Source organism: Salmo trutta, chromosome 37 (assembly GCF_901001165.1).
Source record: "Salmo trutta chromosome 37, fSalTru1.1, whole genome shotgun sequence".
NCBI lineage: Eukaryota > Metazoa > Chordata > Actinopteri > Salmoniformes > Salmonidae > Salmo > Salmo trutta.
Genome location: NC_042993.1, coordinates 17,443,144 through 17,459,727, shown reverse-complemented (window position 1 = coordinate 17,459,727; position 16,584 = coordinate 17,443,144). Strand labels below are relative to the sequence as shown.

The window sequence follows — 16,584 nt, the reverse complement described above, 5'->3', positions numbered from 1 at the left end:
AGAGGGGTTGGGTTAAATGCGGAAGTCACATTTTGGTTGAAGGCATGCAGTTGTGCAACTGACTAGGTATCTCCCCGATTAAAGACTTTTACACTATTTTAGCTGAACAGCGTACCACTTACCTTAAAACCCCATACCATATCATTACTTTCCTGGGACAAACTGGGAACTAGACAAAACCTTCAGGGGACCATGACACAACATCCAAAGAACGTCCTAAAAACGTCCTTGGGGACGTTCCCTGGACAAACTGTGAACTATACAAAACCTCCAGAGGACTATGACACAACGTCCCAAGAACATTCAGGGGACATTCAGGGGACCATGATAGAATGTCGTAAAAATGAGAACTATAAAAAAGTCCCCCAGAGAACATTCCCTAGGGACCATCACACAGCATCCTAAGGCCTAGTAAAATGAAAGTCCTGAGAACATACTAAAAAGGTCCTGAAATGGTCATCAGTGATGTCCTGGGAATGTACAGGGAACTAGACATCGGTCCCTCAGAGAACATCCCCTTGGGACTATCACGCAATATTCTTAGAATATTCTCAGAACGTTAGTGGGATAACTTTGCGCCAAAACCCTTAAGGGACCTAATGGGAACATCGCCGAATGTCCTCAGGACGTCCCTTGTTTGCTGGGACATTTAGTGGGCTACATATGCCATTTCTATTCCTCCGCTAGGTTTGGAGCACTAGGTTTTTTAATGTTCTATATTTGGGTGCAGGTTCAATGACTATGAAATGTGCAAACACAGGGAGAAATGGCCCAGCCTGGGGGGGGCTGTCCCTTCCTCTCCCCTTCCTCCCCCACACCCGTCCCCCTGACTGCTCTCAGGCGTGAAGCGGTGGAGAAGGAGGGAGGAGGGACTGCAGTCTGGCTGCAGTGAACACACCTCTGGCAATCAGCACAGCTGCTTGACCTGTGTGTGTGTGTGTGTGTGTGTGTGTGTATTTGTATGCGTATGTGTGTTTGGTTTAGGGACTATTACAGATGCTAACAGTAGTCTGTCAGAATGGGCCAAACTCACGCTCTCTGCTGCATCACTGGACGGACTGTTAGAGCACATGCTGTGTGAGTGTGTGTGTGCTGACACCACTTCTATATGACTGAGGAGTATGGCTTCGACCTTAAACCTTATCATTAAATAATCTCTACTGTGATCAACCACTGCTTATATTTTCTACCATTTTCACTTTTTAGTGCGTTAGTCATCCAGGTTGTTTGTGTGCAGACCAGATGCTACACCATATAGTCCTGTATAGGAACGCTGTGTGAGGCTTAGTAGGGCTCAGTATTCATTTGACCTATGTGTGTATGTCTTCCTGGTCTGTTTTGGAATACTAATGTACTATCAGGTATGCACTGATGAGATAAAGAGCCCACTGCATGTACAGTCTGAAGCTCAGAATGTGGTTCATTATTATTGGCAGGTTGGAGAACTGACTCTTGTGAGCAGTAAATAAGTAGGTCATGTCGTTTCATGCTGGCTGATGTACAAGGCTCTCTCTATCTGGAAAAGAACTGGGCTATGTTAAGCACAGAGGGAGATTGGAGTAATGGACAGGAAGTGGGACCTGGTGTGGAGGTAGTGTGTGCGTGTGTGTGTGCGCATGCTTGTGACTGGTATGGAGGTTGTCTGTGTGTGTGTGCGTGCTTGTGACTGGTATGGAGGTTGTGTTTGTGTGTGTGCGTGCTTGTGACTGGTATGGAGGTTATGTTTGTGTGTGTGCGTGCTTGTGACTGGTATGGAGGTTGTGTTTGTGTGTGTGCGTGCTTGTGACTGGTATGGAGGTTATGTTTGTGTGTGTGCGTGCTTGTGACTGGTATGGAGGTTGTGTTTGTGTGTGTGCGTGCTTGTGACTGGTATGGAGGTTGTGTTTGTGTGTGTGCGTGCTTGTGACTGGTATGGAGGTTATGTTTGTGTGTGTGCGTGCTTGTGACTGGTATGGAGGTTATGTTTGTGTGTGTGCGTGCTTGTGACTGGTATGGAGGTTGTGTTTGTGTGTGTGTGCGTGCTTGTGACTGGTATGGAGGTTGTGTTTGTGTGTGTGTGCGTGCTTGTGACTGGTATGGAGGTTGTGTTTGTGTGTGTGTGCGTGCTTGTGACTGGTATGGAGGTTATGTTTGTGTGTGTGCGTGCTTGAGAAGTATGGAAGTAGAGTGTGGTTCAGACATCTGATTCTCTGGGATGATAAGGAGACAACCTCTCATTGGTCATGCCATGGCCTTCCGAATATGACCCCTAGCCAGTTAGTCAGCCAGTTAGTCAGCCAGTTAGTCAGCCAGTTAGCCAGCCAGTTAGTTAGCCAGCCAGTTAGCCAGCCAGTTAGTCAGCCAGTTAGTTAGCCAGCCAGTTAGCTAGCCAGTTAGTCAGCCAGTTAGCCAGCCAGTTAGTTAGCCAGCCAGTTATCCAGCCAGTTAGTTAGCCAGTTAGTCAGCCAGTTAGCCAGCCAGTTAGTTAGCCAGCCAGTTAGCCAGCCAGTTAGTTAGCCAGTTAGTCAGCCAGTTAGCCAGCCAGTTAGTTAGCCAGCCAGTTAGCCAGCCAGTTAGCCAGCCAGTTAGTTAGCCAGCCAGTTAGCCAGCCAGTTAGTTAGCCAGTTAGTCAGCCAGTTAGTTAGCCAACCAATTAGTTAGCCAGTTAGTCAGCCAGTTAGCCAGCCAGTTAGTTAGCCAGCCAGTTAGCCAGCCAGTTAGTCAGCCAGTTAGCCAGCCAGTTAGTTAGCCAGTTAGTTAGCCAGTTAGTCAGCCAGTTAGCCAGCCAGTTAGTTAGCCAGACAGTTAGTCAGCCAGTTAGTCAGCCAATTAGCCAGCCAGTTAGCCAGCCAGTTAGTTAGCCAGCCACTAAGTCAGTGGAGGGTTGTGTAGTGTGCTGTGTAAGCCCAACCCAGCCCATAGTAATCACAGTAATGCACTCCAGTACTGAGTCAGCTCAATGCTCTGACTACAGGACCAGGGCCAGAGTCAGGCTATAGCTAGCGGCTGGAGTACACTGCTGCTGGGTTGAGTGCAGCTGATTGCCTGTCTGCTGTACGTCACTGCTGTCAGTCAGTCTGTCAGTCACTGGCCATCAGCCTACAGGCTGAGTTCCTTATGGACCCTGATGCCCTGCACCATGCTCCCTCAGAGAGAGAGAGAGGCGCCAGGCAGCTCAGGTGGCTGCCCATTTCTTCCTTTCCACTAGGCATAGCTCCTCCTCCAGACTAGGGAGGGTGGTTGTTAGGGCAGAGTGAGGCTGGATGAGCTGCCTCTGAGGCGGAGTGATCAGGTTGCATCCCAAATGGCACCCTATGCTAAATATGGTGCACTACTTTTTGATCGGGGCCCATAGTGCACTATGTAGGGAATAGGGTGCCATTTGCAAAGCAGGCCAGGGCTTTGAGGGCGGCTGTGCTGCGTCTGAGGTGGAGTGATCAGGGCTTTTGTCGGCTCCTGGATTTATGAGGCTAATGCGGAGGGAGGGGGCTGCAGATCACAGTTAGTGCTACTTCCTCTGTAGAGCTGCTGAACACAGTCTCTCTCCATCCCTCTGCTATACACACAGCTGTATTAAACAGTAGGGCTGCAGCTAGCTTCCTATTTAGATTCAGTTACTTACAGTATTGTGCACCACAAAGTTAGTACCATAGAAAGATAATTACTAATTAATGACTCTGTAACCACCCACTACCAACTCATTGACTTGAACGGGGATACCTGTTCTAGTGATTTTATTTTTATGGCTGGTACCCCATATAAGCAAGTGGTGTAGGTATGTACACTCTTAGAAAAAAAGTGCTATCTAGAGCCTTACAGGGTTCTTTGCCTGTCCCCATAGGAGAACTGTTTGAGAACCGTTTTCCACAGAGGGTTCTACCAGGAACCAAAAATGGTTCGACCTGGAAGCAGAAAGGGTTCTCCTATGTGGACGGCCGAAGAACACTTTTGGAATCCTTTTTTCTGAGAATGTAGATCATATGAACTTCAGATTCCTCATCATACTCACAGACTATCCAGTGAGCATTATGTCCTCGATTAGATATGGTCCTACATACAATCCTAATATTCTCTCCCTCCTAAACACTTGCCCTAAGGCTACTGTATGTGTATGCAATATTATCAAATCATTCATATCCTCATCTGTATATTTACAGTGTTTCCTACAACATCTAGCAGGTCCAAGTATCCTTTTTTAATGATACTTGGCACGACTCCTCTAGGGGTTGATCCATTCCATGACTCCTTTCATTGTATTTCATTGCTGTAAGCCCACCACCACCACCACCATCCCCACCACTGCAGATATCTAACCCGCTCTCTCCTCTGTGTACAGGTTATGTGGGTATGCAACTTGTGCCGAAAACAACAAGAAATCCTAACCAAGTCGGGGGCGTGGTTCTACAGCGGCGCCACAGGGCCACGGGGCGTGTCTGACGGCCCCAGGGGTCGACGTCACGAGGAGGCCCCCCAGGAGAAGAAGGCCAAACTGCAGCAGGATCTCCTCTACCAGGGGCCCCTAGAGGACATATCAGCAGACAGAAGCAGACCTCTCGGACTCCCCAGACAAGGCTCCCTCAACAACGGCTCAGGGCTGAGGCTCTCAGGTCCAGGACAGGACATAGACAGGTGAGTCCAGTGTGTGTGTGTAAGGTTGTGTGTGTTAAACACATTTGAACAATTCCCTCTGGGATTTGAGCTGGATTTAACATTTTGATCATTATTGTGGAGGAAAACTGTCTGTTAAAAGTGAAACCTGTTAGTGATGAGTGGGGGAAGTTTGAGCCACCCCTTGTTTCTAGGAAACCATACACAAAATGAATAATGTGACCAAATATTTAGTATGAGGTCATCATCTCATAGATTCTGTAAGGAAGAAACCACATGGAAAATTGATAAGGAAGTTAGGTAAAAAATTAATTAATTAATTAATGTAATTCATTTATTGTGTTATAGGTATCATGATGCTTGTATCTAAACCAAAGAAGATAGTTTTATACATCAGTTGGGGTCTCTATAAGCTTCAATATGAGGTCCTAAACCTAGCATGAAAGTGCATCCTTGTAGCTGTGCGGGCTAATATTGTCAAAATGTTTGCCTTTTTGGGGTAAGTTGAACCAATGGCCACCATACACCATACAAATTATGATTACATTTAGTCAGTTTTATGCATAATATACATAGTATTTTTGCAATGTGTCATGCCTACAGTATGAACTCAGGAGTGCATTTTTATTGTTACAGAGCAGACATCCTCATGTCCTGTGTACACAAATGTAAAACAAGCAGGGGTCTAGCCCCCCCTTGAGGTTCTTGAGAGAGCAGCCAAGGAAGTGAGAGAAAGGAAGAAGTCCATTTGAGCAGCAGCAAGGGATGAAAAATAGACTGAATTACACATGGACAAAACAAACATGAAAATGTACCTGTGCGAAACATAGGCAATGATAGAGTAGCAGAAGCACACAAGGTCTTATCTGATGACATGGAGTCTGAGCTTGCTAAACATATTAAACATCTTGAGGACCAGTTTCATGGGCTTAGTATCCATGAATTCATAGAACTTGTCTATGAATTGGCACATCAAAACAACATCCCTGTCCTAGACCAACTGGTCAAGGAATGGAAGGGTAAGTTATATTGAACAGAGACATCTATATCTGAATGTAGGCATATATGTTAAGATATAAAGTATATTCGGAAAAGTATTCAGACCCGTTGACTTCTTTCAGATTTTGTTCCGTTACAGCCTTATTATAAAATGGATTACATAAAAGAAAATCATCATCAACCTACACTCAAACTGACCAATCGGGGGAGAAAGGCCTTGGTCAGGGAGGTGACCAACAACCCAATGGTCACTCTGATAGAACTCTAGAGTTCCTCTGTGGAGATGGGATAAACTTCCAGAAGGACAACCATCTCTGCAGCACTCCACCAATCAAGCCTTCATGGTAGAGTGGCCAGACAAAAGCCACTCCTCAGTAAAAGGGACATGACAGCCTGCTTGGAGTTTGCCAAAAGGCACCTAAGGACTCTGACCATGAGAAACATGATTCACTGGTCTGATGAAACCAAGATTGAACTCTTTGGCCTGAATGCCAAGTGTCACATCTGGAGGAAACCTGCCACCATCCCTACGGTGAAGCATGGTGGTGGCAGCATCATGGTGTGGGGATGTTTTCGCTCAGGACCTCAGACTGGGGCGAAGGTTCACCTTCCAACAAGACAGCGACCCTAAACACACAGCCAAGACAACGCAGGAGTGGCTTCGGGACAAGTCTCTGAATGTCCTTGAGTGGCCCAGCCAGAGCCCGGACTTGAACACGACTGAACATCTCTGTAGAGACCTGAAAATAGATGTGCAGCGATGCTCCCCATCCAACCTGACAGAGCTTGAGAGGATCTACAGAGAAGAATGCGATAAACTCCCCAAATACAGGTCTGCCAAGCTTGTAGTGTCATACCCAAGAAGACTCGAGGCTGTAATCGCTGCCAAAGGTGCTTCAACAAAGCACTGAGTAAATGGTCTGAATACTTATGTAAATGTGATATTTCCGTTTTTTTATTTGTATGTATTTGACAGAATTTCGAAAAAAAAACGTTTTTGCTTTGTCATTATGGAGTATTGTGTGTAGATTGATGAAACAATCAAACAATTTAATCCATTTTAGAATAAGGCTGTAACCTATCAAAATGTGGAAAAAGTCAAGGGGTCTAAATTATTTTCGAATGCACTGTACAATATTCCATACCCCCATTCCATGAATTCAACTTTGACCTACCAGCACCATCCCTCACTGTCACAGGACACTATCACTCACTTACCCCAAGGTGGCTAAATTGACCTTGTCCCTATGCTCAATTGACCCCATACCAAGGGTAAGTTGTGCCAAGAGACCACTTTTTTTGGACAAGCTGTGTTTCTAATTATTCCCAGGGATACACAACATCCTGAAATATATGGAGATATCTTTGTTAGAAAGAGTACTATATTTCCCTTGACATAGTGGTGGTAAATAAACAAAAAATGTCTCGACTTACCCCACTCTTGCCGATAGCAAGCTGTGTCATGTGGTTGGTTAGGTTGAAATGACTCTGGAGTTGTATTGGAGAGAGTGAGGGTCGGGGCCTGGGAAAAGTGTTGGGTAAATAAAAATCATAAAAGCTATGGCTCCTAGCAAATAACTTATTTTTTGGGAACGGTAGACAGTTTGATCATACAGATGTGTACGCATGAGGCCCATGATGCAGGAAAGACACATGGACACCGCTCCCTAAAATAAGTTCAGGATTGACACACCCAAACACACAGACACAGACAAACACACACACACAGACAAGCACACACTCACACACTGACTCCCACACTGGATGACTGGTGTCTTTCATCTTTCCCCTTAAGTCAAACTCAGCTAGAGGGATTCCCTAGCTGGTGAACTGACTGATGATGACTATAATACTGCATTCACTGTGTCTTCCTTTGAAGCAGCAGAAACCAGACATGCTGAAGAAGCACTTGGCTGCAACTCATCACAATAACTAGATACACCTTTTGTCCTACTGTTCTCTAGGTATGTTTTAGCCAAGTTCAGATAGTACAGGAAGATGTTGGGAAAGATGCACAGTCAATGCAGAGCTATAGGTGGTCTGCCAGGATGTATTATGTCACTGTTGTCACAAGGGAAAGTTGGAGACTGTACTGTGTTTCTTCCAGAAATGTCTGCACAAGAGATCTCTCTCGCGCAAAATAGATCTATGATCTCAATTGGGATCTACCTGTTTAAATAAAGAATAAGAAAATAGACCGACTGTTGGATTACACTTCTATGCTGTGCTTGTGAATCCTTTTTCTCTGTACCTTGGCTTGCGTCATCACAGCTGATTTATTGTAATTCCATTTATCACCACACGGTGTCTCCTTCCTCTTTCCATAGTCCACTGACACAGAGAGAGAGGGAGAGAGAGACACCCTGCACACATTTTTCTAGTGTATCTCATACAGCAGAAATATGTTCCTCTAGTCCCCTCATTGTGTCATTCTGAGTCAGTACTCTGCAGTCCAGACCTGAGTTCAAATAGTATTTGTTTTCTATCAAATACTTTACAGTGGGGGAAAAAAGTATTTGATCCCCTGCTGATTTTGTACGTTTGCCCACTGACAAAGAAATGATCAGTCTATAATTTTAATGGTAGGTTTATTTGAACAGTGAGAGACAGAATAACAACAAAAATATCCAGAAAAAAGCATGTCAGAAATGTTATAAATTGATTTGCATTTTAATGAGGGAAATAAGTATTTGACCCCCTCTCAATCAGAAAGATTTCTGGCTCCCAGGTGTCTTTTATACAGGTAACGAGCTGAGATTAGGAGCACACTCTTAAAGGGAGTGCTCCTAATCTCAGCTCGTTACCTGTATAAAAGACACCTGTCCACAGAAGCAATCAATCAATCAGATTCCAAACTCTCCACCACGGCCAAGACCAAAGAGCTCTCCAAGGATGTCAGGGACAAGATTGTAGACCTACACAAGGCTGGAATGGGCTACAAGACCATCGCCAAGCAGCTTGGTGAGAAGGTGACAACATTTGGTGTGATTATTCGCAAATGGATGAAACACAAAAGAACTGTCAATATCCCTCGGCCTGGGGCTCCATGCAAGATCTCACCTCGTGGAGTTGCAATGATCATGAGAACGGTGAGGAATCAGCCCAGAACTACATGGGAGGATCCTGTCAATGATCTCAAGGCAGCTGGGACCATAGTCACCAAGAAAACAATTGGTAACACACTACGCCGTGAAGGACTGAAATCCTGCAGCGCCCGCAAGGTCCCCCTGCTCAAGAATACATATACATGCCCGTCTGAAGTTTGCTAATGAACATCTGAATGACTCAGAGGACAATTGGTGAAAGTGTTGTGGTCAGATGAGACCAAAATGGAGCTCTTTGACATCAACTCAACTCGCCGTGTTTGGAGGAGGAGGAATGCTGCCTATGACCCCAAGAACACCATCTCCACCATCAAACATGGAGGTGGAAACATTATGCTTTGGGGGTGTTTTTCTGCTAAGGGGACAGGACAACTTCACCGCATCAAAGGACGGGGCCATGTACCGTCAAATCTTGTGTGAGAACCTCCTTCCCTCAGCCAGGGCATTGAAAATGGGTCGTGGATGGGTATTCCAGCACGACAATGACCCAAAACACACGGCCAAGGCAACAAAGGAGTGGCTCAAGAAGAAGCACATTAAGGTCCTGGAGTGGCCTAGCCAGTCCCCAGACCTTAATCCCATAGAAAATCTGTGGAGGGAGCTGAAGGTTCGAGTTGCCAAACGTCAGCCTCGAAACCTTAATGACTTGGAGAAGATCTGCAAAGAGTAGTGGGACAAAATCCCTCCTGAGATGTGTGCAAACCTGGTGGCCAACTACAAGAAACGTCTGACCTCTGTGATTGCCAACAAGGGTTTTGCCACCAAGTACTAAGTCATGTTTTGCAGAGGGGTCAAATACTTATTTCCCTCATTAAAATGCAAATCATTTTATAACATTTTTGACATGTGTTTTTCTGGATTTTTTTGTTGTTATTCTGTCTCTCACTGTTCAAATAAACCTACTATTAAAATTATAGACTGATAATTTCTTTGTAAGTGGGTAAACGTACAAAATCAGCAGGGGATCAAATACTTTTTTCCCCCACTGTACTTGCGCTCGATCGAGCTTGACTGGTGCAAAAAGAACCAACAGAATAGTCCCAAACATGCAAAACCCCGCCCATCTGGAACTCTAGACAGGTTCAATCAAATGCTCAGTGTATTTGAAGGAAAACGAATGCTGTTTGAACCCAGGAAGGTCTGGACGGTATATCCAACCGTTCCATAACCCAGGGGTCAGTCATGGTGAGCTGCCCTGGGAGTAACACATGTCCTCTTCCTACTCTCTCTGCTCCTATCTGCTTCTCTCTGCTCCTCGCTGCTCCTACCTGCTCGTCTTGCTCCTCTCTGTTCTTCTCTGCTCCTCCCTACTCCTCTCTGTATCTCTCTGCTCCTCTCTTTTCCTCTCTGCTCCTCCCTCCTCCTCTCTGCTCCTTTCTTTTCCTCTCTGCTCCTCCCTCCTCCTCTCTGTTCCTCTCTTTTCCTCTCTGCTCCTCCCTCCTCCTCTCTTTTCCTCCCTCCTCCTCTCTGCTTCTCCCTCTTCCTCTCTGCACCTCTCTGCACCTCCCTCTTCCTCTCTGCTTCTCCCTCTTCCTCTCTGCACCTCCCTCTTCCTCTATGCTCCTCTCTTCTCCTCTCTGCTTCTCCCTCTTCCTCTCTGCACCTCCCTCTTCCTCTATGCTCCTCTCTTCTCCTCTCTGCTTCTCCCTCTTCATCTCTGCACCTCTCTGCACCTCCCTCTTCCTCTATGCTCCTCCCTCTCCCTGTTCCTCTCTGCTCATCTTTGTTCCTCTCTGCCCACTGGAACAGGCTTCCTGATGGGAAGAGAGGGATTGTGGGCCGTATGTCGTGTCGTCCGGTGCACTGTGGGCCCAGTGGGTGATTCACTCCACAGAGAGGCTTTCCACACACCACATACTGTACATGCAGCCACACACACGCGCACACACGCACACACACACACACACACACACACACACACACACACACACACACACACACACACACACAGGAGGTGTGTTTCACTCGACCCCATTCCTCCTCCGCGCCTGTTCCTCTGTCGACCTTGTAAAGGTGTACCTGATGGGCCGCGTCCCCCCTAGTCTAGCACTGGGACAAACAAGCCTTTACCGTACTGTAGCCACTGTGGGGTTAGAGACACAACTCATTAAGCCTGTGTCCTCTTCCTCCCATTACGACCTTGTGTTGGGCTCTTTTTACTCCCAGACACACAGTAAGGGAACGATTACTGTAGGAGAGAGAGAACAACTTTGACAATATTCTGCTCACTTGGCAGTTTCAAATGACTGTTGGTCACAAACATGAAGAAATGTGATGGTTTTCTGCTTCTGGTGAAAAATTGTGCAGTATAACGGGAATAGGGTGCCATTTAGGACATATTCAAACAGATATCGGAGTAGGACTCTGGGACCTGTCTAGCAGAGTATAATGTATCGAAACTGTTTTACCTTATAAGGTTTTAAAGGATCAATGTGTCGGAACTAACTAACTGCTATGAAGAAATCTGCATTTTAACAATGAGCATTCTCAATATTTAACAGAATTCCGCTAAATAAAGTTGTGTGTGTCCCCCCCCCCCACACACACAGCATCTCACAGCCAACAAAGACAGCTAGTTAATTCTGAGGTTGTATTTGATTACCAGCTAGATCAGGCTGTGGGATGTGAGCTCAGAGCTCACTGTGTTGTTCGGTGGCTCTCTCTCTCTATATATTCATTGACTTAATGGCTGAGAGGGGGAATGGTAGCAGTGAACGATTCTGGCTTTGGCAGCACTGAGTTCAGTGGCGACACAAAACCTGAAACGGTCTGTCTGAGAACTCAGGGGATAATGGTGATGATGTATAAAATAGAACTCCCACTGCATAATCACCAAAAAACACTTTCATTAATCTAAAGAACGTGTAAATGAACTCAATCTATTCCACTAAAAGAGAAAGGGGAAAAAACCCAGATGACAGCCTGTTTATAAGGTGAAATAACTTGAGAAAGGGTCTAATTTATCCTGGTCTCGGAGGAGTCATTGAAATGAACACACAGATACACAACCTCCAGGACGACAAGGTCATCAGGGTGTGGAGACACTGATGAAACAACAATAATTAGGCTGGGATTAGAATATAATTACCTACTTGTGTTTCTCAAGGTTTCCCATGTTTATCCACCTAGCCCCAACCCTGGCTCAATCTCAACCCTAGTCCCACCTAGCCCCAACCCTGGCTCAGTCTCAACCCTAGTCCCATCTAGCCCCAACCCTGGCTCAGTCTCAACCCTAGTCCCACCTAGCCCCAACCCTGGCTCAGTCTCAACCCTAGTCCCACCTAGCCCCAACCCTGGCTCAGCCTAAACCCTAGTCCCACCTAGCCCCAACCCTGGCTCAGTCTCAACCCTAGTCCCACCTAGCCCCAACCCTGGCTCAGTCTCAACCCTAGTCCCACCTAGCCCCAACCCTGGCTCAGTCTCAACCCTAGTCCCACCTAGCCCCAACCCTGGCTCAGTCTCAACCCTAGTCCGACCTAGCCCCAACCCTGGCTCAGCCTAAACCCTAGTCCCACCTAGCCCCAACCCTGGCTCAGTCTCAACCCTAGTCCCACCTAGCCCCAACCCTGGCTCAGTCTCAACCCTAGTCCCACCTAGCCCCAACCCTGGCTCAGTCTCAACCCTAGTCCCACCTAGCCCCAACCCTGGCTCAGCCTAAACCCTAGTCCCACCTAGCCCCAACCCTGGCTCAGTCTCAACCCTAGTCCCACCTAGCCCCAACCCTGGCTCAGCCTAAACCCTAGTCCCACCTAGCCCCAACCCTGGCTCAGCCTCAACCCTAGTCCCACCTAGCCCCAACCCTGGCTCAGCCTAAACCCTAGTCCCACCCAGCCCCAACCCTGGCTCAGTCTCAACCCTAGTTCCAACTAGCCCCAACCCTGGCTCAGCCTAAACCCTAGTCCCACCTAGCCCCAACCCTGGCTCAGCCTAAACCCTAGTCCCACCTAGCCCCAACCCTGGCTCAGCCTAAACCCTAGTCCCACCTAGCCCCAACCCTGGCTCAGCCTAAACCCTAGTCCCACCTAGCCCCAACCCTGGCTCAGCCTAAACCCTAGTCCCACCTAGCCCCAACCCTGGCTCAGCCTAAACCCTAGTCCCACCTAGCCCCAACCCTGGCTCAGCCTCAACCCTAGTCCCACCTATCCCCAACCCTGGCTCAGCCTCAACCCTAGCCCCACCTAGCCCCAACCCTGGCTCAGCCTCAACCCTAGTCCCACCTATCCCCAACCCTGGCTTAGCCTTAACCCTAGTCCCACCTAGCCCCAACCCTGGCTCAGCCTAAACCCTAGTCCCACCTAGCCCCAACCCTGGCTCAGCCTAAACCCTAGTCCCACCTAGCCCCAACCCTGGCTCAGCCTAAACCCTAGTCCCACCTAGCCCCAACCCTGGCTCAGCCTCAACCCTAGTCCCACCTATCCCCAACCCTGGCTCAGCCTAAACCCTAGTCCCACCTAGCCCCAACCCTGGCTCAGCCTAAACCCTAGTCCCACCTATCCCCAACCCTGGCTCAGCCTAAACCCTAGTCCCACCTAGCCCCAACCCTGGCTCAGCCTCAACCCTAGTCCCACCTAGCCCCAACCCTGGCTCAGCCTCAACCCTAGTCCCACCTAGCCCCAACCCTGGCTCAGCCTCAACTCTAGTCCCACCTATCCCCAACCCTGGCTCAGCCTCAACCCTAGTCCCACCTAGCCCCAACCCTGGCTCAGCCTCAACCCTAGTCCCACCTAGCCCCAACCCTGGCTCAGCCTCAACCCTAGTGCCACCTAGCCCCAACCCTGGCTCAGCCTCAACCCTAGCCCCACCTAGCCCCAACCCTGGCTCAGCCTCAACCCTAGTCCCTCCTAGCCCCAACCCTGGCTCAGCCTCAACCCTAGTCCCACCTATCCCCAACCCTGGCTCAGCCTCAACCCTAGTCTCACCTAGCCCCAACCCTGGCTCAGCCTCAACCCTAGTCCCACCTATCCCCAACCCTGGCTCAGCCTCAACCCTAGTCCCACCTAGCCCCAACCCTGGCTCAGCCTCAACCCTAGCCCCACCTAGCCCCAACTCTGGCTCAGCCTCAACCCTAGTCCCAGCTGAGCCCCAACCCTGGCTCAGCCTCAACCCTAGTCCCAGCTGAGCCCCAACCCTGGCTCAGCCTCAACCCTAGTCCCAGCTGAGCCCCATCCCCAACCCAAACCCTATACCCTAGCCTCAGCCCCCAGCCCCAACCAAGTTCAGCACATTAGTATTGTATTAGTTAGCAGGACAAGAGAAACACAGCAAGCTAACATGAGTTTAAATCCAGCCCGTTACTTGTTACATTGGGGTCATGAAGTGAGATGGGTGTTTCCCACCCAAGCTAGTGGAGGTACCTGCAGAGATGCATTACAGTGTGGCTCAACCTGTTTACCAAGTCACCAATACATCTGGATGCTTTGGGGGTTATGGTTTAAGTGACCTAATATTATATTAAATCCACCTCTTATTCATCAAATGAACCTCTGTGTAAATGACAGAATAACTGTATGCTTAGTGTTTATGCTGATCGTTATATAAACCATTGATCAGAGAGAAGTGCAAATCCCATCTAGGCATCTTTAGGACAGAATAGAATTCTTAAGCAATAAGGCATGAGGGGGTGTGGTATATGGCCAGGGGGTGTGGTATATATGCACAACGCAATGCGGAGTGCCTGGATACAGCCATTAGCCATGGTATATTGGCAATATACCACAAACCCCAGAGGTGCCTTATTGCTATTATAAACTGGTTACCAATGTAATTAGAGCAGTAAAAATAAATGTTTTGTCATACCCGTGGTACATGGTCTGATATACTACGGCTGTCAGCCAATCAGCATTCAGGGCTTGAACCACCCAGTTTCTAAAATGGAATATAACTTTCTTATACAGACGCTGTGCATCCATCCATCCATGCTGGCCTTCACTCACACCTGCCATTTCTGTCTAGCCACTTATCTTCTGTGTTAAATGGCCCTTTGCTTAATGTCTGTAAGTCCCATATGAGCGTGCTGGAGTTAGTAGACAACCTCCCCTGTCCTCCCACTGAGGATCATCCAGTCTGATTTGTGAGTAAACTCTGTCAGGCCCATTTGATTCCCTTTGTCCACCTTTTCTTTCTCTTCCTTTTCTCAGACTCTCTCCCCCTCTCCCCTCCCCTCTCCCAGAGGAAGTAGAATGCCTTGTCCTCCTCCCTTATTACTTATGAGAGCTGATGGTTGGCAGTCATATATGGCAAAAGCACTGACGACAGCATCTCTGCGCGCCCATGTATTGTATCTGCGTGCGCGGTCCAGAGTATGAGAAAGAGAAGGATACAGCAAGCGTGTGCGTGAACGAATGCTTGTGTGTTGTGTGTGTGTGGTTGTATGCGTGTTCTAATAGGCAGAGAGAAAGATGAGTTGAGTATGAGTCTGCCCCCGATGCACCGGTAAGTGAAGCTTGCTTTGCTGGAAGATGCCTCGCTGCTGCTTTTTTCCGTTCTCTTTTTCCTCACCTCCACTGCAAAGAGATCCTGCTACAGCCCGCTATATTTTGTCGGGATAAGTTCGGAGCATTATGACTGTACATTCCAGCCTCGACTGCTTTTCATTTAAGGACTCTTTCTACCAAGATCAGGAGAAATATGGAACTTGATTGGCGTCTTCGCGTTTAATGCGTCCCTGGGGATAGACAGACGCGGGTCCGGACGGAGAGCGAGGCAGCGCAGGTGGATGAGGAAAAGGGCCATACTGAGGATAAAAGACACGAAGGAAAAGGGAGGAAAATGCAGTTTGATACATTGCGTCAATTTTGTAGCTCCGTTCTATCCCATTTTAATGAGGCTTTTACGCCGCCTCAGAACATTCTGCAGACGGAGCTATTCGAGCAGGCGTTGAGCAACATCGGGTGAGTGATTCCTTTGTAAGAATGTATGATTTATGATGGGCTTCCCCCGTTGGTATGTCAAAGGACCATTCGAAGAGAGGGGGTTTCGCTTATTGATCCATCCGCAGCAGGCTATGCGAAGATGTCGCCTTCCTTCCTTCTTTCCTTCCTTCCTTCCGGGGAGTTGCAGTTGATATTCCTCCTCACAGAGAGATATATATATAGAGAGAGAGAGAGAGAGAGAGAGAGAAAGAGAGACAGAGAGACAGAGACAGAGAGAGAGACAAAGAGAGACAGACAGAGAGAGAGACAGTCGGAGACAGAGAGACAGAGAGAGAGAAAGAGAGGGGGTGGTGTTGGATGGAACGGTCGTGAAACAATACGGCTAAAATGTGATAATGCTGAGATGTGTGTGTGTTTCTGTCTCGGTGTACCGCTGCTGCCGCATGTGTGTGTTGTCGTCATAGGCTGCTGTGCCTGCTTGCGCGGATAACATTACGGTATGTCGTAATATTGCTCCAGCCTCGAATCATTGGAGTCATTTGTGACCCTCTTTTTCATAGGCTATGCTATGGTAATTACCTCCATTCCTAACCCACACCAATACTGGATTCTTTCCCATGGCCATGTCAGCAGTTTTGTATTATCCTACAGTAACTGTGATTCTTGCTAAACACTGAAGATAATTAATGTAATTTACATATCATACATACTATTTTTGGTAAATAATCTTGGAAATTGATCATAAATACTGCCCAACCACTACACACTTATGCAATATGGAGGAATTCCTGTAAATGTAATAAAATGTGTGTGTGTGTGTGATATACAGCAGAGAATGGGATGTAGTCTAGGGAAAGAGAAAGCGCAGCAGGCATTTTGTAGCCCAGAAACAAGCCTATAGATACAACATGCATCACATGTCTCTAGGGATTGTGGGTCTTTCCCTCATGTTCTTTTTTTCTTATCTCTCCCTCAGAAATAATTCACAATGTGGCCTCGCTAGCTCTCTGCCCCCTCACATT

General features: G+C 47.7%; 1 protein-coding gene across 36 annotated transcripts in view; it reads left to right on the top strand.

Moving 5' to 3' along the window:
• rims2a (regulating synaptic membrane exocytosis 2a) overlaps window positions 1–16,584 on the top strand; it is a 226,296-nt gene that overhangs the window by 55,093 nt on the left and 154,619 nt on the right. For 27 of the 36 annotated variants that reach the window (XR_003872233.1, XM_029736320.1, XM_029736299.1 and 24 more), the window contains one exon: window positions 4,316–4,608. Coding sequence is in view for 35 of the 36 variants with exons in the window: in XM_029736320.1 (XP_029592180.1) it covers window positions 4,316–4,608 (293 nt within the window). In the remaining variant the exon portion in view is untranslated. Of the gene's footprint in view, window positions 1–4,315; window positions 4,609–14,862; window positions 15,581–16,584 lie in introns of those variants that run through there. The other 9 variants (XM_029736332.1, XM_029736322.1, XM_029736324.1 and 6 more) reach the window with 4 other exon arrangements.